This window comes from Thermobia domestica, chromosome 5 (assembly GCF_964235325.1).
Source record: "Thermobia domestica chromosome 5, izTheDome1.hap1.1, whole genome shotgun sequence".
Lineage (NCBI taxonomy): Eukaryota > Metazoa > Arthropoda > Insecta > Zygentoma > Lepismatidae > Thermobia > Thermobia domestica.
Window position 1 is genome coordinate 49,442,644 of NC_137458.1, and position 24,936 is coordinate 49,467,579.

The window sequence follows — 24,936 nt, forward strand, 5'->3', positions numbered from 1 at the left end:
GGAAGGGATAGAAAAGAAAACTTTCATAGCCCTTTGAACCTTTCATCAGAATTGGTAGACTTTTTCTTTTTTTTCTTTCTTTCTATCGCGTATTATTTCTAGAGTTTTCCTCAGGTTTGAATTTCTTTTTGGTAGAAGTTCCAGATTACTTTCTAAGGTTTCGATCTCTTTAATAGAGGAATAACTAACCTTGTACCTTGAAAAAAAAAAAGACACTTCGTCCAGCCACGTGGAATAGGGCTCGTGGGCCCTTGCTTGGTTTCTGATGGGTGATACAGAATTTTCGACTTTTTAACCCATATGCTAAGATATTTGGGAGAGTTTACGGAGCTTGGGATCTCCAGTCTAAGAAGCCCAGGAAGAATAACGTTAGGATCTGAATGTGTGGACAACAGATCAAGCAGTTGAACATGCACCGTCCTGGCTGCTATAATTCCTCGCAGTAATGGCTTGAGAAGATCGAAGTTTTATTAACGCAGAAAGAAAAACTCATTCAATTCTGTCATTTTTTGACCTTGGCGCCTATTTTCTGTGTGCGTGTTTGATTCCTGGTCATGTTATGTTAGCCGCAAGTGTAAATCCAGTTTGGGATCCGGATCTCATTTTAAGCAGTACAATTAATACCATTAGTGTTAATAAGAAAGTCTAAACTCGAACCAATTTTATTCGAATTTCTTGTTGTCTACTTCAAGGTAACCTACACTTTTCAACAGTGACTGACCTTAGTATCCTTCATGATCCATATTATACATCCTTAATATCTTTCACGCACCCATACTATACATACATAGTATCCTTCACGCACCTGTATGTTACCCAGCATGTTAGTCGTCTTGTCATTATATTAATACTATTCGTTGGTTTGGAATTTATTGTTCCTTTTAGCAGCGAGGCTATATGAGACGTGAACCTATATCTTAACGTGGAATCCGAACCACATAAGCTCGCACCGGAACTCTCCATTATTATGATTCAGCATAGCGGAATTCTGGCTCATGTACTTTTGATATGCGTGGTCTGGGGTTCGATTTCTGGTGGAACACAGAACTTCTTGGTGTTGATCCAGTATCGGGATGCTGTTTTGAATTTTGTCAAGAAAATAACAAACTTTTGTCTAAAATGGCAGAAATGATGGTGATAGGAGCCATTATGCTGATACATATTACCCACACAAAAATTTTCTATGAGTTGTAAAGCCCGGGAAAGTTATTATTATTTGTTGAGTTAATTTGGGGTACTCGTGGCAGTTTTCATATGGACTTTTTTTTTTAAAAAAAAATAGATTGTTTATTGGTTGCACGTATTTTATGTACTATAGAAAATGGAAGAAAAACTGTTAAACTGACCATCCTTGAAAATCTGACCGTTAATAATAATAGATGAATGAACACCTGATTCAAAACTGTTTTATTGAATCAAGTGATTCAGTGACGTACTTTTTTTAAAGCAAAAAAAAAAAAAAAAAACAGTACAAATCATTGGCAATTTAAAAAAAATGGTTCTTCTTGAATGAGGGTTTAGATTGCGGTGAATGAAAATTTAAAAGTGTTACATTAAAGTGAAGATGTAGAATACTGAGACAAATTGAAAATTACTCATAGCAAATAGATATACAATAGTAATATCTAGTAGGAATAATTTCGTTCACGGTTGGATGGTGTGAAGTAAGTTGATATCTTTATTTTCTTCAGTCAACTGTTGCAAGATATTCTGGAGCACACTCAATGATCAATACCTAGTCAAGCATCCATACCGCGAAAGGCATGAGCTCAAAGAATTGATTTAGTTTGTTACTTGAAAAAAAAAAAAAGTTGAAATAGACCTACAAAAATTCAACAATATTAATGGAGTCTACCAAAAGAGAAAGCGCAACAATTACATACAGGGTGTTTCAAAATGAAGATCGGAATTTTAAGGTTTTGTACTATATAATACATCAAATGAAAGAACAACTCAAACCGTTTTTGCTACGAGTGTTGAATGTGAGCACTATTCGTCACACAGTATACATCGAATCGATAGACGAGAAAGGCCCATAAATTTTCCTCCGGAGTATGGGACAAAACACATTCAATTTAGGAGTCTCGTTACAAACTGTACCATCTCGTAGGAATTTGCTGAACCCAGATCCGAACATTAATATTGTTCACATCACCACTTAGGTGAAATGTCGATTCATCACTAAAGACGTCACTATCCAGAAAATATTGTCATGCAGCAATCTTTAATTTGCAAAGTTAGTACGTAAACCGTAGGCTTTAAAGCTTGTAGCAACTGCAAACGATAAGGACGTAGTTCTAAGCGTCTCCTGCACTGTAACTACAGATTCGGTCTTTGCAAAATGTAAAAACACAATAAGCTTTTTGCTCACTAGTCGCCATCTTTGCTACTAACGCTTTCTAACGGCAGACAGAGGAAGCAGTGTAATGCGCATGCGTGCATACAAAATTGCTTAAGTTGCTTTTTCATTTGATATATTATTTATAATTGTAAGTTAATTGTAATAAATACCAGACCACATAACCTTAAAACCGATATTCATTTTGAAACATTCTGTATGTATACCATGTATACCCTTGTAACATTTAAGCTAATTGATATAAAACGCTTAAATATCGTACCATGCATATATTGACAGGGGGACATTCATCAATATACTCTACAGCACAGCCAGATTAGCGATGTTGCCAAACCAACATAAAGTTGTATTTTTTTTTTTCAAGTAGCACAGCGTCGGTTATTACATATGTCAAAAATTTGAATGCTAAACGAAAACTTACCACACTTGTTATACAGTTGCAAGCTAAGGACACCACAGCGTCGCAAACATCGAAAATAACTTAATTTTGGATGGATCTACAACATTAATAACACAGGTATGACGGACTGGGTAATGCACATCCAAAATACTTTACTGTCGAATACTACGGTCATCATATGACGTATTTCGAGCAAGTAGAAACGAAGTTACTGAAAATTTGACATTATTCAAAGAATTTTATTTCTAAAAAGTGTTTAGATAAGTAACATAGCTATTTACGTACGCGATTTTCAAGTGACATGAAGGTCATGATGCCGTTTACAGCAATTTGATATTTCAAATGATTCCAGAGATATGGCCAAAAAATGTTAAACGTTCACTACCCTCAAAAGTAGCAGTACTGATGTTGAAATCGAAGAGGAGTAAGGTAAGCGCTGAGTAAGGTTTTATGCAAATATCAACCTTTGTCTGGTCTTATCGCTATAAGGGTATTATTATTATTTTTTTTTGAAAAAAAAAAGTTATTTTTACAGTCTTTTGAGAATGAGGGTACAGGTCATGTATTTAATGAAAAATCTACTAAAAATTCAAGGCTTATACTAACAGGAAGCGTAAACAAACTCAACAAGGTAAGAAGATTCGGTCGTCGTGACTCTGATACGCAATCAACAAACAAGACTAGTGATACCTCTTCTCTCATCAACCAAGGAAAAGAGATTTCTTCTCATCTTTCTCCTTCTTTCTTCTTTGAAGGAAAAATACTTATGTGTGTGTGTGTGTTTTCTTTCCGTGCCTCGTTTCCCATAATTCCTATCTAATCTGCTTCCTGCTTCCTTTCATAAGGGATTTTTTCAGCTGATGAAGCGACTAAGCCTTAATGGTGATACCATTGTCCGTGCATCCAAAATACTATGACTCGTGGGATACATTATGCATGATGCTACTGTCGTGGTATATGTGTCTCTCCCCCTTTTCCGCTCAAAGTCTCTGTTTCTCGACACACTAGTTAAGTTCTTGTGTGTAGTCAGTCAATCTGCGCGGAGAAGTGAACGAGAGGGTAAGGGAATGACAAAGGGAGACAACATTTCCATGATTGGTAAATCAAACAGATCAATCCCATTGTAATTAGCTGATTGGTGACCCTTCGTTCGTTTGTTTTCCCGTCCCCCACGCTCTCGTTAGAAATGAAAATGGTATAATTAGCAGAATAAACATATAATTCTTTTGTTCAACTTGTTTCATCTCCTTAGTTACCATCATATAATCAGCGATTCAGGATCACAATCATTCTATTGTATTAACAAATATTATATATGGTATCATTTTAAGCTACTCCAAAACCAATTACAAAAATTTTAATATACGTAGTATTCATACTACACATAGAATGTTTAATAAAGATATTAACAAACTTCATTGACGAAGAGAAACAAATGACAGAATTTTTGTCTTAGAAACTGAAAACACAGTTCCAAATTTGAATACACAGATTCTCAGTAAATATCGTTTTTGGTTGCTTTTCTTCTATCTTATTATCTTAATTTTTTTTTTATTTTCTCCCCCGAAAGCACTATAGCAGGGGTAGAATAGCCACTTCTTTTGCCTATAGTTCAAAAAGATATACAAGAATTGGACCTGTAGTCCTTACTATGAAAGTTTAAGCCACTAGTAGTATTGTCTTATTACTGTACGTTCATTAATAATCACAACTAAATGCAAATGCACCAAATAACCTATATACAATGTATAACATTTATAATCTTATATTTTTGTGTTGCTGTATCGGTGAATGAAAATGGGTTGTCTCTTTACGGGAAGTTTCATAATAAAATCACAGATCTTTTTCAATTGTATTTTTTTTTATTCCTTTAGAATGGAAAGCGGTATCATGAATAGTGATTTTTTTTCTAAATTATCAAGAAAATATTATTCTGCTTTTAAGTAAATCCAATAAGGTGTTTTATTGTGTAAAAAGATTTGTTAGCTCTTGTGTATCTATGAAAATGTAAGTGTTGAAATCATTTCGCCTTGGTTAAATTAAATCACTTTCATGAGGTGTAAAATAACATGGATAAACACTTTATTAAACCGATCAATTAAGTTGATTTTGAGTTTAACGTCCCGTTGAGCAGCGAGGCTATATGAGACGTGGACCTACTGATTAACGTGGAATCCGAACCACATGAGCTCCCGCCGGGAATCGAACCCGGGCCTCCCACGCCGAATGCGCGTACGCTAACCGCTTAGCCACGGAGGAGCTCATTAAACCGATCAAATACAATATACAGTGTTTTACTAATTATAATGTATTGTGAAAAAACTCAAAGGAGAAGGGTAATATCTTCATCGAAGTAGATAATAATAAGTACGAGATCTAAATTTTCAAGTCAATTATCCAAATAAGCAGATCATAAGTTAATACATTTGCCCCTTTCCCTTAAATGAAAGAACTTAGCTACGCCACTAGTTGTTATTGCAACCTCATCAATTGTCAACTCCTAATTTACCAAGAACTAATATCAGTCAAATTCAAAGCAACATAATTCATCTGATATTAGAAGCGATTTCAACATTCTTATCAACAATATTAGTTTAACCTGTAAACCGTTAATTATACGTAAAATATATGGTTTCCTTCCTCAATAAAACATGGCTATAATTGGCATCAAACCCTACTTATCGAAGGAGTATAACTTCGTTCTTACATATTTCTACTCAATAGATGGGTTGTCTATCTTAATAAAACTAAGATGACATAGACCCTCACGGATATCACGTTCAAAATTGAAAGATAAATTTTATAAACAGCACGATTGTATTTAAAAGCGAAAATTGTGTTTTTCTGTTGGTGTGTCTTTTTTGTTTTTTTAAAGTTCTACTTGAATGTGTACAAACTTTACTCATGTAGGCCTACAGTTTCTTTTCGTAGTAAATGTGTTTCAGCCTTTACAATTTTTAAACTTCGCCAACACGAATTCGTATGACATTATGTGTTTATCGTGGCAATAACGCCTAAAGTTATGTGACCCAAATGACATCTCGTAGCTGCCCAAATATGTATCTGTAATTTGGGTTGTATATCTTCAGGGGTTAAATGATCCAACATTAGTTTCATGAGACTAGGAAGATTACAAATATTGAAAATCAGAAATATCGATAAACAATGTTAAAAGTGCCTCAGTACATATTAATAAAAAATTGTATATATTTTTAATTCATAATCATCACAAGTCCTGCCATTATTGGCAGGTCACTTGCCGCAGCTGAGAAGCTTGAATGTCCCTTGGTCTTCCGCTAACCTCCTCGTCTTCACGTACAATTTTTCTGTTTTGATACCGTCCATCAATTGCGGTCTCCTTCGCCCTCTCCCTCTCTTTCCTGCCACCATACCCTCTTATCATGTCTCTCATGATACAGTTCTTTCTTAGTGAATGTTCCAATCAGACTCATAAATAGAACGGTACTGGAAGATACGGAATTAATCAGTCAATATTTTCGATCTTTTACAGATTATCTATATTCTATATTATGTATTCTCTTTTGTCAATATCACAAAGCAATAGAAGCATTTCCCTGTTTTATTTTTCTTCCCGAAGGTATTTTTCTTCCCAACTACCCTAAAATCATTATGTGGGGCAACTAAGAGATTAGAACATGGGTGGGTTAGCTAATTCTTTTCTATCTTTGCTTTTGTAAAGGTACATTAAAAATTATGAATTAAGAAGCTGAAGAGAATGGAAGAGGCTGATAACATGTCCTAATTACACCACACAATTACGACATGTTTCTTCCTATCCTAATTATAAAAAGGAAATAATGTTAGTTTGTATAGATGGCACAGTGGCTAAGTGGTACATCGCTTACCTCTGGTGCGTGAGGTCTCTGGTTCAATCCCCGGCCGAGTAAGTTTGTGGTGGGTAACATCATGTCCATGGGTTTTCTCATGGTACTCCCATTTCTCCCCACTTTTTCATCCCATCAGTTCTTCCATCATCATTCACTTGCCTTAATCATAATCTCCCTTAACCTAAAGAGCATAATGGTGGAACATTAAACTGAAATATTTCCATAACAACACTATTTATTGCTTTAAATTGAATATTGTAACAAAAGAAACACTGACTAAAGCTTCAACACACACTGTATCTTAAACTACAATGTGTAACGATTTCGGATATCTAACATATCCTTCATCACACACTATATCCAACATATCCTAGTTCTGATGAAGAATGTTAGATATCCGAAACCGTTACACATTATAGTTTAAGATACAGTGCGTGTTGAAGCTTTAGTCAGTATTTCTTTTGTTGAAATGTTTCGTTTCATTTTTTCGTTGTACGTCACGGTTATCCTGGAACGTTATACAACCTTGCTTAAGATATTTGTAATGTTTGTTCTAGAAAGATAGGGGGCAAACGGTGAACGTTTCAGTGCGCTAAGCTGATTCCTAAATAGTAAACAATCACGCTAATAGATGTCTTCTATGTGCGCCATTACTTGCCTGCCTGGTACTATTAGCTGTTGCTAGCTGCGGGATTGTTGTGTATAACCAAGTTCTTCAATGATTGCATAAGAAAACATGATATAGAGTTTGGAATAGTTAATAGACAAACTTTAAAAAAAAAATGTTCAATGTAAACTATTGGAACTTTTAATTAGGCACGACTTTAATAGGTAGCGTACAGCGGGACGGAAGTTTTGGCGTAACTACTAATTTTAATAAAGTGTACAAGAGTAGCAATGCGAAACAAATGTTAAACTGATACTACTGTGAGTGTCTTTCGAAATTGTGACATTCTTCTAAAACTAGAGATAAACACTGTAAATACCATATATATATTCGGTCTGTAACTTAAAACATACAACATATGTGATGGGTAAGTTCAAGATTTGTATGTAACGTATTAGTTCAAGATTTTTGGGTACGTCGCACGAGTTTTTGTGTCAAAAGTTAATAATGGTGCTCCAGACTTGTGTTTCCAGCTATTTGTTCACGTCACTCGTAACTCGCATTAAGCACACAGGCATTTTAAGAAGAATTTTCATCATTATATTTTCCCAAGTCATGTTAAAATGCTACTTAGATCTCTTGAAAAAACTAGTAATAAACATTCGTCCTAAAATGTCTGATGTCTGTGTCCTTGTTCTCTTACCGTATATTTCATAATTATGCTGACTATTTAGGTACTTAAAATAAATTAGATTCACATTATTATTAAATAATTTGAGGTGCTGAAACATTAGTAGTTTCATGTAACCCAATGGTAAAGCGTGTATTCCTAAGCTGTGTTTTAACTGAAGAACAGAATTTTCAGTGTGAATTGCGAAACTGTTGGGAAACTACTTCAATTAAAGGACGATGAAGTCCAGTGTAATACCAGCGATGGGAGACAAAGCACTAACGATAAATCAGGGTTGGCAAAAACCATTGTTTTTATTGAAAAAAACAAAAACCCGTTTGTTTGTTTTTTTTTTAAACCAGGTTTTCTTGGTTTAAATAATTTGCTCCATGTATTTGTATCACATATGGACAGAAATAAGTTTGTTTCGCCTTGATGTTATTATGCACCAACCGGGTTATGCTGTAAGGGTTCACATAAGCTTAAAGCGGAATCCAAACCGCTTCTATGCTTACATCCGAGAGAAATTGTCCTCCATTTGAACTCGAAACCAGAACCAATTGGTGTCAAATGCGGTATGTCTGCCGATTCACTCACGTAGGACTCCTGATAAAAATATACGTTGTACTGATCTTTACATACTTGTTAATATAATTGTCAACAGTCATTTCAGAAGGACAAAAAGATAAACAGTTGCACAAGTGAAACCATTATACAGAGTTACATATGGGCAATTTCAAAATACTACAGAGTACAGAAGAACTAATTTAGTTCAAGTTAGTTCAATACAACTTTTATTAGTCCAAGTTTAAAAAATACAGACCTAATTTGCATATCAGTGAGAAAAGTGAATAAAGATACGAATTATTTGAGTTATATTTGGCTCCGACCCATTTATAAATAAATAGACACCAAAGATACTTCTGATTTCAAGTGCCTCTCGTAAGGTTTGTCTGACCCTTCCCTCAAAAAGTATGGTATTTCGATTTGTTTTATCAATAGTAAACATTATTAAAATGAAACGATATTTAGAACTTTTATTTGATTACAACTGCATAATAATAATAACAAACTATAAAAAGTCACACAAGAAACATTCATAAACTTATAAAAAACAAAAGTTGCTTTTGTAGTATAATCTCTTTGAGTACTGAATGGGGAATGTAGGGTCTGAATATAATACGAATAATATAGAGGACTGAAACGTGATAACCTACAAATGTGTTTTCTTGAAGAAGTTACGAACACTTACACTTTCACGAACATTTTTCGTTTTTTTGGTTTAAACCAGTTTTTTTTAAAACAGCTGGTTTAAACCAGCCAACCCTGCCACAAATTACCTATTTAAAGGACATGTGACCAGCAATAGCTCTCCATGAATTGTGCAACTCTGATGAAATCTACAGACAGGGATAGTATTCACTATGAATTCACATAGCTGAGAATCGAACTAAAAGCTTCACACCACAGGTGAGAGCTGTAAATCTAATTACGAGAAAGATAGAGGCACATAGTAGTTTCGATAATGTGTATAGGCCTAGTTGGTTTATTTCATTGTCAGAAAAGTACCTAAATGACTATGTTCTTTCTTTCTGTTTTTAGTATTTATACAGCGTGAAGTTTGAAAGTAGTGTTTTTCTGAGACAAATTTTTGATTACAATCCCCAAAGCCCAGTGGCCCAGAAAATCCTTCAATCTGTATGCTGTGTTTTTTTCCCCGCTGTCTTTCATTTCGTTTTTTCTTTAGTTGTGTTGTTTGTGGTTCGGATAAAAAGAATTGAAATGGAAACAAACGAAAATTAGATGATTTCATCGCCACATCTGCAATTTACAAGTGGAAGAAGAGCAACAACCTTCGGAGGGCCTTGTGGAATGGAAGAGACCGTCCTTTGACTTGACTTCGGAGACAAAAGGCGAAGGTCGCGATGGTTGCTCGACTGAGAAGAGCAAGAGAAATCAAGTGAAACGCTTGCTTAGAATACCATGACATCTTTTCCTTTCTTTATACTATACTTTTCTGACAGGATCTTTTCCAGTACTCTTCCAAAATTATATATGCACCCCTCCTCCAAATTTAATCTAATTTGTTTTTACTTAAAGAGGATTTCTCTAGATTTATTGGAGTTCTTATTATCCATAATTTTTAAAATAACGGAAACACACACCCAAAAAATGTTTTTAAAAAATGTACTTTTCTAACAGCTAGTAAGTATTCCCAATGAGACGAGACGAGACATGGGTTTTTCAGTCGAAACAAATATAGCTACTTCCCGAGACGAGACAAGGCTTTCACGACACCTATCCAAGGCAAGACAGACCCTTATTTCGTCTCTTGGCCAACTCTATCGCTAGTACTCAGTAAATGATATGATTGTCGGTGGTCATTGTAATTTTATAATAGAAAATTTTACTGTTCATCGCAATTCTAACCAAAGGTGCTCATTCCACAAATCCCTTGTCCGCAATTTATCGCATTCCCTTGCAACATATAAGAAGAGTTACTTGTATTTCCCTTTTTGATAGGCTATACTTATTCACATTGAGATAGATTGATCAAAATTACTATCAGAAAACTCCTACCATATTCCGAACAAGAAATTGCGCTCGCGGTTACTAATATTGCATGAACTATCACAGAGTACAAATACTGTATATTGGGTATACTGCTTATTACGGTCCGAAACAATAGATATAGGCTACTTGGTACACATGTGAACCAATATTTTAAGTACATAATTTATCATACAAGGGAATACTTATGTCTAATGATTAGAGCGTTGGACTCATGTCCTCATGGTTTCGGGTTCAATACCCGGCCGATGCTTCCCAGATTGTGGCTTTCACCCAGTGTTGTGAGGCAAATTGAGGATTCACGTGAATAAATTGGAGAGGTTCAGGCCCATAAGAGCTGTCATGCTAGTGGTTAGTTAGTTAGTTTTTAATGTAATATACAGAGGAAAGATTTATGAATTATAACTATATATAATATATATCCTTCTGAACACTATTAATACTTCCTGTAGTATCCGATACACAATAAAATCAAAATAGAAACTGGCGTTTGATAAACATGTCACATATCATACGCGTACCATGTCATCAGGAAACAATACGATCATCGATTCTGGAACCGATGTAGTAGCTTCTTGTAGTGTAAGGAAGTCCAAATTTAGATCTTGTCGTTTGCTTATTCCCTTCCTCCGTTACTTTTAAAAATTGTAAAAACGAAAATGAAATTTTTCAGTTTTACGTCCCACGACCAGCGATGTTTTATGCCTGTTTTATATACATATTTGTAAAATTACACAGAATGAATTATAACTGTAGGGCTGCGGTGGATCAGTGGTAGAGCGTTCACCTCTGGTGCATGGGGTCCTTGGTTCGATCCCAGTTCGCATCAAGTGAACTTTGTGATGAACAAACACCGTGTGCGTGGGTTTTCTGGGGTTTTCCCATTTCCTCCCATTTTTCATTCCACCATTTCCTTCATTTCTCATAATCACCGTCTCCTTTAGAGTAGCCGACATAATTGTGGGACGTTGAACTTAAATATTTCATATTTTACTACAGTGCTTCAGGTCCCACTTAATTGTAGCTCTCGTCCTTTATTATAGCCTCACAGTTGAAGAGGTTGATTGATTGATTGATTTTGAGTTTTACGTCCCGTTCAGCAGCGAGGCTATATGAGACGTGGACCTACTGATTAACGTGGAATCCGAACCACATGAGCTCCCGCCGGGAATCGAACCCGGGTCTTCCACGCCAAAGGCGCGTACGCTAACCGCTTAGCCACGGAGGAGCTCACACAGTTGAAGAGGATGTAAATACAGATCAACCAATGGATCTAAATTGGGAAGGTTTCTTTTTATAAATTTCAAATGAATCATGATAGTACACACTAGTGCATGGAATGATAAAATGGAATCAAAATTCACGTATGCTAGACAAGACATTTCCTTTATTCTCAACAAGTCTATTGTTCGGTAAGAGGTCAAATTCGCAACCGTACGTTCCAGAAGTATAAACACCGCCCTACTCCGTAAAAAAAAAGTATGGAAATATGTCGGACAGTATCTTGAAATGAACGGGATAGAATTTGTTCGAGTTTTGTGGCACAGACCAAGGAAAACGCTCAGAGATAAGATATAGTTGGTAACATAGTATACTAATACATTTCTATTCAAAAATATTCAACTAGTTCACCGTTTCGTTTAGAACTCTGTATCTTTTAAAAAATGTTGTTTTTATTTAACGTTCCACGTTGTGCCCTTCAGGCTGAAAAGGAGACACGATTTATGAAAATAAATAGTTATGAATGAATTGGTGCAGTGAGATTGTAGTGGGAAACGGAAGAACTCAGGGAAAACCCTCAGACACGATGTTTTCTGCCACAAATTCATATGGAAAGGAATCAAACCAGTAACCTCTTGCATGCGCTCTACCATTGAGGAACTGTGCCTCACAGATAAAATGACATATGATTTAGTGATAAACAATAATTATAGGGTCTAAATTGAAACAAAACTTTAATTAACACTCCATGCTTATACCTTGCTGAGTAAATTCTAATGCTAATGCAAAAATGAATTAGAACACGAAATGATAAAACCAGACTAAGCAGAAAGTTCCGAGAAAACTCAGACAAATAGCTTTTGTGCACCAGAAAGCTCATAGCCCCTGAAATCGAACCTACGACTCTCCACATCAAAGATGTTTGCTGTAACTCTTAGATAAAGTCGTGCCGACGTTGATTTTTTTAATGTTTGTCTACTCTCTACCCATGTATAATTTATTTACCTGACTTGAAAATCACTGCAGGTATTATATTTCTGCAGGTCTCATTTTGGAACAGAGTAGAAAGAGAGAAGGAGAGTGAGAAAAAAGGAGAGAGAAAGAAAGATGCAGCCAATAATAGTCTATGTGATGTGAAAATACAAAAAAAGAAAAAAAATAATCTGCGTTCTATGACCGTTTACCTATTGCTGCGTGACGAAAGCGCTCGTGCGACGTCGAAACATCGAGCGGGGACTCCCGCAGGTGCGAGACAACAGCGCGGGGAGTTCGCCTTCTTTCACACTGCCAATCAATAAGCGCCGGGGAGTGAATGACGGGCCGGCGGACTTGTTAACGCGGCGCCTGTGGGCGGGGCAGGAAGCGACGTGGGTTCCCCACGTGGGTGCAGGAACAGGGGGATGGGTGGAGTGAAGTTACGTGGTTAGAACAACCAACCAGGAGCCAAGAGGCGGTGGCGGGAAGTCCAGCCCTCGATTGTTTCCGACAACAACCGAATGCTACCGAAGAAATAACGGCTGGCGGGTAAACTTGGCGGGATTTCTGCAGTCAAAGTTGCCCCATGGGCTGACCGAACGCGAGTGTTTGTTGTATTAAGTGTGTGAATCTGCCCCCCAGGGCCCTTTCGACTTGTGCCAACATGCTGCCGTACCAGGCCGTGGCTATGGACTATGCCGTCACCAGCACTTTCCAGAGGCAATCGCCGATTAATCCGGCGTTCACTCACTCCTGGTTGGTACCGGCGGATCTCTGTAGCTGTGTGTTCAAAGAACCTCTTCTCAGACAAGGGCATGTCTCTTTTACCTCCTCACTACACTCACAAAACAGTCTTTTAAATCTCTATTCTGCTACATAATTGCCTGTCGTGAGAGTCCATCAGATTCTGTAGTGATGAAATGTAGTGTCCTGTCTTTTCTATATTATCACTAGTAATTATTTAGAGTAAATTGAAATTCTGACAGTTTCTAGAAGCAAATTTCCCCAATTCTTTAGTAACAAGTAGAAATACATATTTTTTCTAGTCTTTTGCCAGAAAACACACAAGTAATTCTCTTCTTGACCAAAAGTAGATTTGTATGCAGTTGTTGTCGTATTGTTTTGTAATTGGTTCTTGTATTTAGAAAGTTGTTTCTACCTAATTGCAATATTTGCCTTAATCAATTTATTTGATTGTTCCCACTACAGGGACATTTGTCAAACTCTTTATTCTAATTATGAGATAGAAGTTTGCCTCAAATTCTAATATCATTTGAATAATTTGATGTTGAAGTCAAAATGTTTTCAAATAACACAAGAAAGTTAATATTTTTCATATATTGCATAACAAGCGCGATAGTTGATGCACTATTTTTGTGTCAAAATCAATCAAGGTTTTTGACACAAAAATGCATTTTCTAACGCACATTGGTAAGCCATTTTCTGTCACACAGAGCCTTGTGTAGTACAAACGAAATGATCTACCATAGTTTACTTGAATGTCAACTGAAATTTTGCGTTATAAATCACTGTGATTTAAATCAAATGTAATGAGCAGAATTTTGTCCGTAACTTGATGTGAACTTTATACAATTGATCTTCGTTAGATTTTAAACGGTATGAATATGGGCACGTATTTGGATATATCTCTCTCGTACATCCTGGAAAAAAGTTCATTGTTTGTTACAAATTATATTGTTTTAAAATAATGCAAACGTAAAACTGTATTCAATCCTTCCTTTAAAAGTTTCAACCGTTTAAGTATGAATTCTAGTAAATATTAATTGAACAATTGTGCTTTGAATCTTTTGAATCTCTTAATAATACACACAAGATTTGGCCGCGAATCTAATCTAATCTCTGTGACTTACGGCCCACGAAGTGACAACGTGCTAACTTAAAATCAGATGGTGCTTTGTTAGCACATGAACTTCTGTCACCGATATTTTTTGGATTTTCAGACAGGAATTCTCTAAAACGCCAGTGTCATCTCAGCTGCATCACACGATATTGGGTCGATTCGTAAAAAGAAAAAAATGTCTGCGTCGGAATTCAAACCTCAGACACTAGCAGAAATAGGACGAATGCTGATCTTTCGGCTATAGGAGAACTCAATACAGTTATATACAGTCTCTGACAAATGCGTTATTTCTAGCTTGCATCCAATCAATACTATCTAGAACACATCCACGTTTTTTTAATATATCAAATTAACACGAAATATAATGGAAATTCTCCAGTAGATTGTAAAGTCATATAAACTTATGGATAAATTATATTTTTACTATGCTTTGTTTACGTTTATATATCAAAATAATGAAAGGAGCATTGACAGTTATAAAACTTCCTCTGTACTGATATTGAATGACAGAACTCAGTACAATTATTCTTAATTCACACTTTAACCCCCTCAGCAAGATAATGACTATTATGAAACACCAATTCGTACATATATTTTCAAAGACTCTTTGTAAGACAGTCTAGTCTTTGCAGTTCTTTACTTTTCAAGTACGTGCAGGAATATGATCTTGTTTCGTTTTGTTTTGTTTGAAATTTTAAAAAAGTCTCTTTTCAATACCAATCATGCACTCATACTGAGAATCGAACCCGAGTCTTCCACACAAAATGCGGAAATTCTGAGCATTTAGGTAACGACACACTGACTCCATATTATGTCATACAAACTTAATATGCTGTATGATTAACATTGAATGCGCAGATTTTTTCGGGTTTCTTCATTTATCCACATTAACAATCCACTAATTGTTACTATATTATTCAATTGAATTTATCATAACAAGCTTGTCAGTAACTCACTGAACTCATTCTATGCACCTAAAACTAATTGTAGTATCAATTATTGCCATAGCTTTACATTAATGTTAAAGCTAACAAAATTATTGATAATGCATGTTAAGTAATGTTTCAAATAAAACATTCAACCTATCTTGTGTTCGCAGGAGCGACTAGTTCATTTCGGAAAATTTAATGGAAACAATGTTTCAAGTAGTGACCAGAATATGTATATACGTATATATAAGAAACTCCACACTATCCACGCTAATTAGCAGGTGGATTAGGACGGATAATCGCAAACATGGATAACATTAAAATGTTACTCCATATTACATATTATCAGATTAGACTATATTACAAATCACCATATTATATATTACCATTTATACCAGAATAAATAATAGAGGTAGAATAGTTTGAGTTTTTATTTTGTGTCTGTGAACAATACCGAGGTTATTAAAGATGGACCCTACTATTAACGTAGGCTTCGAATGACGACGGAACTTGAACCCGGCCCGGTTGTCAAATGCGCAGACTATCATGCAAGTATAGACCGTTCCTCACCCCCTATATTGCCTCCAAAAAGAGTTGGATTACAGGGGCACAGCAGTATTCTATCTAGAGTTAGAATACTGTTGTTATAACAGACATCTAAATTGAAAACGCATCGATAACACATAGGAAGCTTTGTAGCGGTTTGTACTTTTGCTTGGTGATAACGAAATTTGAACATCATGACAAGCAGATATAGTAGTGTATCATAACATTACACACTTCAAAATAATCACGTGTACTGATAATATTAAAAACGGATAATCGCTAGTTCGCTGTGTTTAAAAGAGTGGATCAACATACATTGTCGATGAAGCGTTACAATAGGCTTACGAAATTTCAGTATACATTTTGTGTGTGTGTGTTTTTTTAATAATGTGAGTTAAATGGCTATCAAAGGAAAAATGTGACGGATATACAAACATTAGATAGATATATATATAATTCATGTAACTCTATCTAATGTTTGTCAGTATCTGGAACAGCACTTTTCAATATGCTGTTAAAATTTCTTAATGATTTGCCTTAGATATATTAGCGTCGAAAACGATGTGCCTTAACATTTTTGGATCAAAAGATCCAATATATTTCAGGCAAAAAAATTTTTGTAGGCTTTTTATCTGAAAAACTTTATATAGTATAGCCGAACCCAAACTATCACTTAACTCAGTATGATGTGCTTATTCCGTAAAAAATATGAAAACTCAATTTAGGGGATGTTCAAAAACTTTGTGGACCCTGATCTAAAAATGCATAAAAAGATCCAACATATTTCAATCAAAAATTTCCTTGTACGCCTTATATTTGGAGAATTATTTATAGTATAGCCAAACCTAAGCTATCACTTAACTCAGTATGATGTGCTTATTCCGTAAAAAAAAATATGAAAACTCGATTTAGGGGACGTTCAAAAATTTTTGGGCCCCTGATCCAAAAACTAATTATTGGCCAAGATGGCAATTTTTTGATGCATTTTTGGATTATTCTTAAAATTCTTGTCTCCTTACATGACAGTTAGTCAACATATTTTTAAAATCAAGTGCTACAGAAACTTCACACATTTATGTAACATTTCATTTATTGACAGAGAAAAAAATATTTTAAGAGTTCTTTTTCACGAAATATACGTTAAGAATTCACTGTAAAACTAACCTCTAATGTTGATTAATTAATACAGTACACATTAATTGATTAAGTAATTACAACTATGAACAGTGCACATGTTAACTATCTCGTAGTCATATTGTAAAACATAACAAGACATACTCTTATCAATAGAAAATAAAGTTTCCAGTTTCTTGGAGACACTATTCTAAATGAAAACAAATTAGTGCATAAGTATTTAATTTTGGTTTTTCTTCTTATCACTAAATCAGATTTGTTTCGACTGAAGAATTTGAGTTCCAGCACAGTGCAGGTGATCGCTTTATGATTTGTATCATTCTCTCCTTCTAGCACGTTCAATGTCATCATTCATTTTCTTAATGTTTGGCCGTTTTCTTTAGAGACGGTAAGTTATACAAGAACTAGATATAATTTTAGATTTTCGTTCAAAAACTTAAGGGTCTTCAATACAGCGAAATTAAACTACCACTAATTTTAGAGTTTTTGTCAAATATCTTCAAAACAAATAAAAATATTCAGAAAGCGGAAACGTAGTGAACTAGACTACGATTTTGCATTGATACCGTTACCACAACTCATCTATCTGCTTATGATTTGCAACTGTAAATAGATTTAGCATTTTTTGCGGGTTCTGTAAATAGTAGCATACCAAAATCAGATAGGTGAATTGTGTGGTAAAGGTATCACATGCAAAATTGTATTGACTAGTTCACTACGTTTCCGCTTTTTGAATATTTTTTATTTGTTTTGAAGATATTACAGAAAAACTCAAATTAGCGGTAGCTTAATTTCGCTGTAGTGAAGACCCTTATTCCACATTTTGTTTTAGAGACTTGTATTGCAGCAGATTCTTACAGAAACATAACTAGCAAAAGTGTTCGTTAAAAATATAAAAAGTGAACAAAATCCAGACGCGTTTTATTTTACCGTGGTTTTAGAATTGTATCAACAGTTTTACACTAGCATTTGAAATTATAATGCTTTATAAGATTAGGCTTAAAATGTTATAATTGTCTTTAAAACTATTTTATAAAATTTCAAGTAAAGTTTTGTCACAAGTTTCAAGTGTTATGATACAATAGGTTTTTAAGATATTTTTAAAATTACATTAAAGTAAATATTGTAGGCTAAAAATTTTATAGTAACCATTCGAACTGTTTTTCAATAGCTAAAATAAAGACTTTTTGCAGATTCAAAGTGTAGCAACTTTTCAAACCGTTGTTATATACATAGTACAGTATATAGTGACACAGTATATAGTATAATACATAGTATATAGTATAATACAAAAGTATATAGTGACCGAGTTCGATTCCCGGTGGAAGAGTACAAAAATTTAATTTTACAATCATTCGGTTTCATTACTCATTCTTTAGCTTAAAGCCGTGGGACGTTAAACTAACATTTCATCTAATATTGATCTTTATAGTATGCATTCAAAATAATTCAACTTAGTGTTTAAATATCGTCTCTACATGTGTCGTTTACAAATAGCGTGTCAACACTATATTTCTGCGTGATATCCTATAGGAAATGTAGTCACCTTCACGCATTTGCTATCTATACTCCATCAGCTTTTAACATTTATTTTACAGGAAGTGGGTTAACATAACTCCGTGTGCCGTTTTGGATCGAGAGTAGAACCGAAAAATAATCCCGCTCCGGAAAATAAATCCGATTGGGGATCGAATCCGGACCGTCCAATGAGTAGTGGACGTCTTATTGGGATCTATCTAAAGAAAATAATAATGAACAATTGTGGTGAAAGTAATATTAAGTGTATGTACATTAAAACGTATTGAGTTCATTATATTCATTGCGGTGAAATATTCTTTTGGCCTCTTTGAAGTCTATAAGTCTATGTGTCACTTATTCTGTGCTGAAATTCAAAAAATAACCCATAGTAGCGTTGAAATTAGACCTCAAATATATAAACTTATACATATAAAACAGTTATTGTTCAAACATTCGACAACAATACTATAAACATCAATTTACTTTAAAAAAAATAAAACAAATATATTAGTAAACATATTTTCTTTAGAGTTTAACTCAAATACTGAAGTTTGAATACAATTTATCAAGATATATAATGTTACTATGAGCAAAATGCTATAAATTAGTCAAAATTTATTTTCCTGTCCAGGAAACTTCAGAGAAAACTGTAGAAAAAGGCGCCTTGTAATTTTTAGATGAATTGGTATTGATAACTATTTTTTCATTGATAATATTAAAAGTCTAAAATATTAAGCGCTTTTGGCTTAAGATAGGCAATACAGAACTTACAGCTTTACACAGTTGAGGACAACATTCTTTTTAAAGTTTCTATAGTTTTAGCAATATACGATATATAAAAAACAGTAAATTTTGCTCTTCTCTAAAATTCACATTCAAATTTGACTCTCAGTTAGAAGTACGCGCTGAAAGCGTGTACCAATACTTAAATTAGTGGTTAATGTAGAGAAAGTGATAACATTTTTCTTATTGAAATTGATTTTTTTAAAATAATGATTACTTAAATCAAAATGCAAAATTACTTAAATCAAAATGCAAGATTTCCAAAAATCAGCATAGCAACAAAACTTTGTTTTAACAAAGAAAAACAAGTATAAATAAAATTCTAAAATTGTATAATTATTATAGATACACCATCTTAGCGTTAAATTCAGATCTGTTATTCTTGAAAACATATAAAAATTTTGTTCCGTAAAATTATCACATGTCATCTTTTCATTAATGTAAATCCTTGCCTTTTCTTTTTTTACTTACTAAAATTAGTTGAATTTTACTTTTAAAAATATTTTCCTTTTCTCCCCTCCCTTTAGTGTTATTTTTCAGTTAAAATTTGTCTAACATCTCCGTAAAATGATCTTATAAGGATTGATTTCAAATGTCATAATGCCGTCGGAATTCACACGCGGAATGCGTTTCTATTAAAGAACTATCATTTGATCTAACTTATTGGACCAAAAATTCAATTACTATTTCTAAATCAAAATGTCGCTTTTAATCTAAATTAAACATTAATTATCATTTTTAAGCGTTAGTTCCTTACTAAAATATGTCCTCATGTCGGCAGGGGTAGTTCAGAATCTCTTATTACAATCCCTAAAAAATAATTATGTTTCGTGTTTTTTTTTTAATCCGATCTTTATGCCCGAATACGTAATTACTTATCACTTGTTGTAGAGATTTGAACGCTAAGTATTTTTAGTGATACAAGAGATTACATGTTTAAACGTGAAATCCTATTACAAAGTTCGGAACTTTATATATAAGGCCTACAAGTTCAATTCATTCTGAATGCTTCTTAACAGTTAGTTATGATTTGTTAAATCTTAGTTGTACAGAACAAGGCATATTACACGACAAATTTTGTGATGCTTTCTTTGATATAATTTCTATTGGAAGAAAATTTCACAAGACATTAGAAGAAAAACTCATTTCATTTTATACGCATGATATATGAGTAGTTATTTGTTAGTAAAAAAAAAAACTTATAAAACATGCAAAACATATAGTGCTCCTTTATGTAATTTCGATATACTCTTAAATGAGTTATCGGTAAATCTATGAATTATTTCTTTGTTAATTAGTTGTGTATTGCTAATTATTGAATAGAACATAAATCAATTTCGATATACCCTTAAATGAGTTATCGGTAAATCTATGAATTATTTCTTTGTTAATTAGTTGTGTATTGCTAATTATTGAATAGAACATAAATCAGCTATTCGTGTCGTAAAAACATCCTTATAGTGAGTGTTATTTAGCTAAAGTATAATTGACATTTTTTGAAAACTCCTAAGTAATTGTATAAGATACTAAAGTATATTCCTTTCGTGAGTATTAAGAATTTTTGAAATGTCTAAGAAAATCCATCGTTGAGATCTATGACAGTACGTGACAACAACTTAATTTTAGCACATTGGCACGAACCGCGCACGTCGTACCTTTTCTCTGAAACCATCTTCCATATTGTCTTCAGTTAGCATTCTCAGCTGAATTCAATATTTTAAAATGTTGACCTAAAATAGCACGATATATATGGCACCGTAGGGTAAAAACATAAAAACATTAAAGAAAAGGATGACTTTTAATATGAAAAAATATCCACTAAATGGTAAATTTCTTCCTTGGAAAATACTTAAAAGATCTGCAAACTATGCTATGATTGATAGATTATAATTTAACATTACAATGGTATCGAGCAATTCTATTCGGAGTCAGTAGCAGAAAATGTATTCTGGAGCGGATTAAGGGCGGAGCCAATGGAGCCTAGGCTCCAGGGACCTCAGCCTCAGGGGGCCCCCAAAAATCCCTGTCCTTAATACTAAACTATAGCAATCAACTTATTATATTATAGGCTTCAGACCCATGCTAATTTTTTTCCCCGATCGCCACGCTCGCGGTATCGCTGGAGTTAAGTCTTCTTCCACCAGCGTCTTCACGATACTTATTTTGTGAGGGAGTGAGCTATTTTGAGCCTCTATTACAAACCAAATTATTAGCTTGTGACAATTCCTTTGAAATATCCCTGTCATTTCAATGTCGTTTAATGACATAGTAGAATCCTTTGCAGAGGAGAAATGTAGGAAGAAAAATTTTCTAACAATGTAGCCTTGTACTGCTTTACCTATTTGTATATGTTTTTTTTTTTATGTTTACTCTATTAGTGTTTTTGCAAGGACTGTTGACCATGTGACTTGTATTTGGCATTTGTGTGTTACACTGCAGTATATGAGCATTTAACTGTTAATAATGAATGTAATTAAACTAATTATTGTAAACTTGGAGCACATTAAAATATTACAGCATAGTTCTCGGTGTTTCCATAAGCCTTCGAGGCTGTGGAAGGCAGCAAAGAAAATGTATGCGCTTTAATTATTCGTAACATAGGGCCCCCACGAAATAGTCGGCTCCAGGGCTCCAAAAGCCTTAATCCGCCCCTGAAAGTATTAATGTTGATCTTTTTGTATTTAAATATACCGAGGCTTATGAGACATGTACTTCGGTTTTCCCTTGAATCCAAAAAACTTATTTCCTTGTAGAATCGATTCCAAGTTTCCGTCACGAAATGTAAGCTATGGAATAACTTATGGTCCGAAAGTATTAGGCCTAATTTTTCTATAGAAACCCGAAAATTTTAAAATAAAGTACACTTTTATTTTTAGAATATATAAAAACTTGAAAATTATTTTGATTTTCGGTTCTCAATAAATTATGTGATTTTATTTAGATTTTTTCAAATTTGGAAATATTTCCCGTCAGAAATCTAGTATGTTACGAAATTAACGCAATATTTTTTCAAATATTTTTTATTGTCGTTTTAAAAATAAATTTTTGATGTAAAAATTCTAAGGAAAAAATGGAATTTTTTTTGAATCAAAAGATCCAATAAATTTCAATCAAAAATTTTCTTATACGCCTTATATGTGGTGAACTACATATAGTATAGCTAAACCCAAACTATCGCTTAACTCAGTATGATGTGCTTATTCCGTAGAAAATACGAAAACTCGATTTAGGGGTTGTTCAAAAATTTTATGCCCTGTGATCCAAAAACTAACTATTGGGCCCAAGAGATCCAAAATATTTCTACAAAAATTTTCTTATACGCCTTATATGTGATGAACTACATATAGTGTAGCCAAACCGAAACTATCACTTAACTCAGTATGATGTGCTTATTCCGTAGAAAATACGAAAACTCGATTTAGGGGCCGTTCAAAAATTTTATGGCTTCTGATCTAAAAACTAATTTTTGGTCAAGAGCGCAATTTTTTGATACAAATTTTTTGATAATTCCTAAAATTCTTGAGCAAGATCACAATCTTTTGATTTATTTTTTGGGATCATTCCTAAAGTTTTTGTTTCTCTTTTTTCATCTGGAAATAAAAATCATAATTAAAATACCATTTTAAAAATGTGTATGAAAGTGAGATGTTGCTAAGTTATTTTGTTCCTATTTTATTTCAGATACATTTGAATATTACCCCTGATTAAGGACATGAGTTAATTAAAAACTTGTCCCCTTAAGATTTAAATCTCGTTTCTTGAATAAATTTCAACCTAATACTATTGACAAAGTGTTTTTGTTATTATTTTAATATTTTAAAATGTATCTTCTGGATTGATCACATGACGAATCATATTCTTGTGAATAATTAAATGACATTGTAGAATATGATGGATATGAGATAAGCTTTAGCAATAATGATCATTTCGAATTCGGACATATTTCCTGCTTGTATGCAAATTTATTAACAACATAAATTAGAATTCATCAACATCAATTAGAAAGAAATAATGTATTTTGTACAGCATTTTTAGGGGTAATATATGCATTTTTAATGGGGACACACTTAAAAAAGAACAGGTTAATAACTAAGTCTATGGCTTATGGAACCCGGAAGTTCAATGCCGTGTTCACAAAACCTCTGCATTAACTTCTGTTCTTAGCCAACTAGATCCAGTTTCTACTTTGTATTGTTATTTCTGCGAGATTCATCCTAATATTGTCCTCTCATCTGCACCTAGGTCTTCCTAAAGGTCGTTTTCCAATTGGATTTCCAATTAAAACTTTGGAAGCGTCCCTATTATCTCCCATTCTAGCTAGATGACCTGCCCACCTGAGCCTGCTAGACTTGATAATCCTAACAATGTTTTGTGAATGGTAGGCTATTAATTGTGCAGTCGTTCGTTATGAAGTTTCCGACATTCCCCATTCCTGTTCCTCTTGGGTCCGAATATTATTCTCAGGACAAATACTTTCAGTGTACGTTCTTCCCTCAGAGTAAGCGAACATGTTTCACAACTATACAGGATAATTGGCATGATTATCGTTTTATATATTTTAAGCTTCAAATTCCTAGACAATTCGGGAAGACAAAGTATTTTGATCTGAATAATAACACGAATTCCCTGCTTTTAGTTGACATTTAATTTCTTCGTGAATATGGTTTTGATATGTTAATACTGATGGTAGATATTTGAAATCATCCACTTTGTCGGAAGTGTTATTTGATATTTTAATGCATCCATAATTTACAGTATTACGATCCATATGAACTTCTATGTATTTAGTTTTCTCCGCATTTACTTCTAAACCCATATCCCTGCAAGCGTTTAATCGAGTTAATTTTATAGTAAAATATCTGCTGGTTTGAAACACGAATTCTCACTGTAATTTGCGAACTATTTGATACGATAATTCCCAAAGGCAATTACATAGAATAATTTATGATTTTTGATATTATTTTAAAATTCTTATATCTTAAATGTTTAGTTACAAACTCATGCCGACATGCTTATCAAATAATGCATATAAACACAAAGGCCAACACTAATGCATATAAACACAAACTCGTGACCAAGTTGCTCGTCTGCGCTTTCGGTGTGAGAGACCCGGGTTTGATTCTTAATGGGATCTCATGTAGTTCGAATCCCACGTTAACCTGTAGGTCCACGTCTCATATAGTTTTGGTGCTGAAAGGGTCGCTAATATGCAAATCAACCAACTACCCAACCAAGGTTTGATTACACTCTCATGTACAAAATTTTAATGTTTGGTTTGTAATATAAAAGTTTTGTGAAAACACAGAGTCTGATAAAATCACGGTAAGATCTTGTTGTTTTTTTTAATAGTTATACTTATATAATACTAATGCTCTCATTTAGCACATAAAACCTAATAACTTTTTGCCGAAAATGTTCTGAAAAAACAGTGAAAACCTAGCATCATAATTAGATACCTTGCCTTGAAGCTTTATAGATCTTTCGGCAGTGTCATTTAAGTATTGTGTGTCAAAC

At 33.9% G+C, this 24,936-nt stretch overlaps 1 protein-coding gene across 6 annotated transcripts in view; it reads left to right on the plus strand.

The window, feature by feature from the left end:
- trh (PAS domain-containing protein trachealess) overlaps positions 1-24,936 on the plus strand; it is a 941,131-nt gene that overhangs the window by 739,700 nt on the left and 176,495 nt on the right. The window contains exon 1 of one of the 6 annotated variants that reach the window (XM_081758678.1): positions 13,227-13,407. The exons of the other annotated variants lie outside the window; for them this stretch is intronic. Within the exon in view, the coding sequence (XP_081614804.1) occupies positions 13,316-13,407 (92 nt within the window). The 5' untranslated portion in view covers positions 13,227-13,315. Of the gene's footprint in view, positions 1-13,226; positions 13,408-24,936 lie in introns of those variants that run through there. 6 annotated transcript variants of the gene reach the window in all.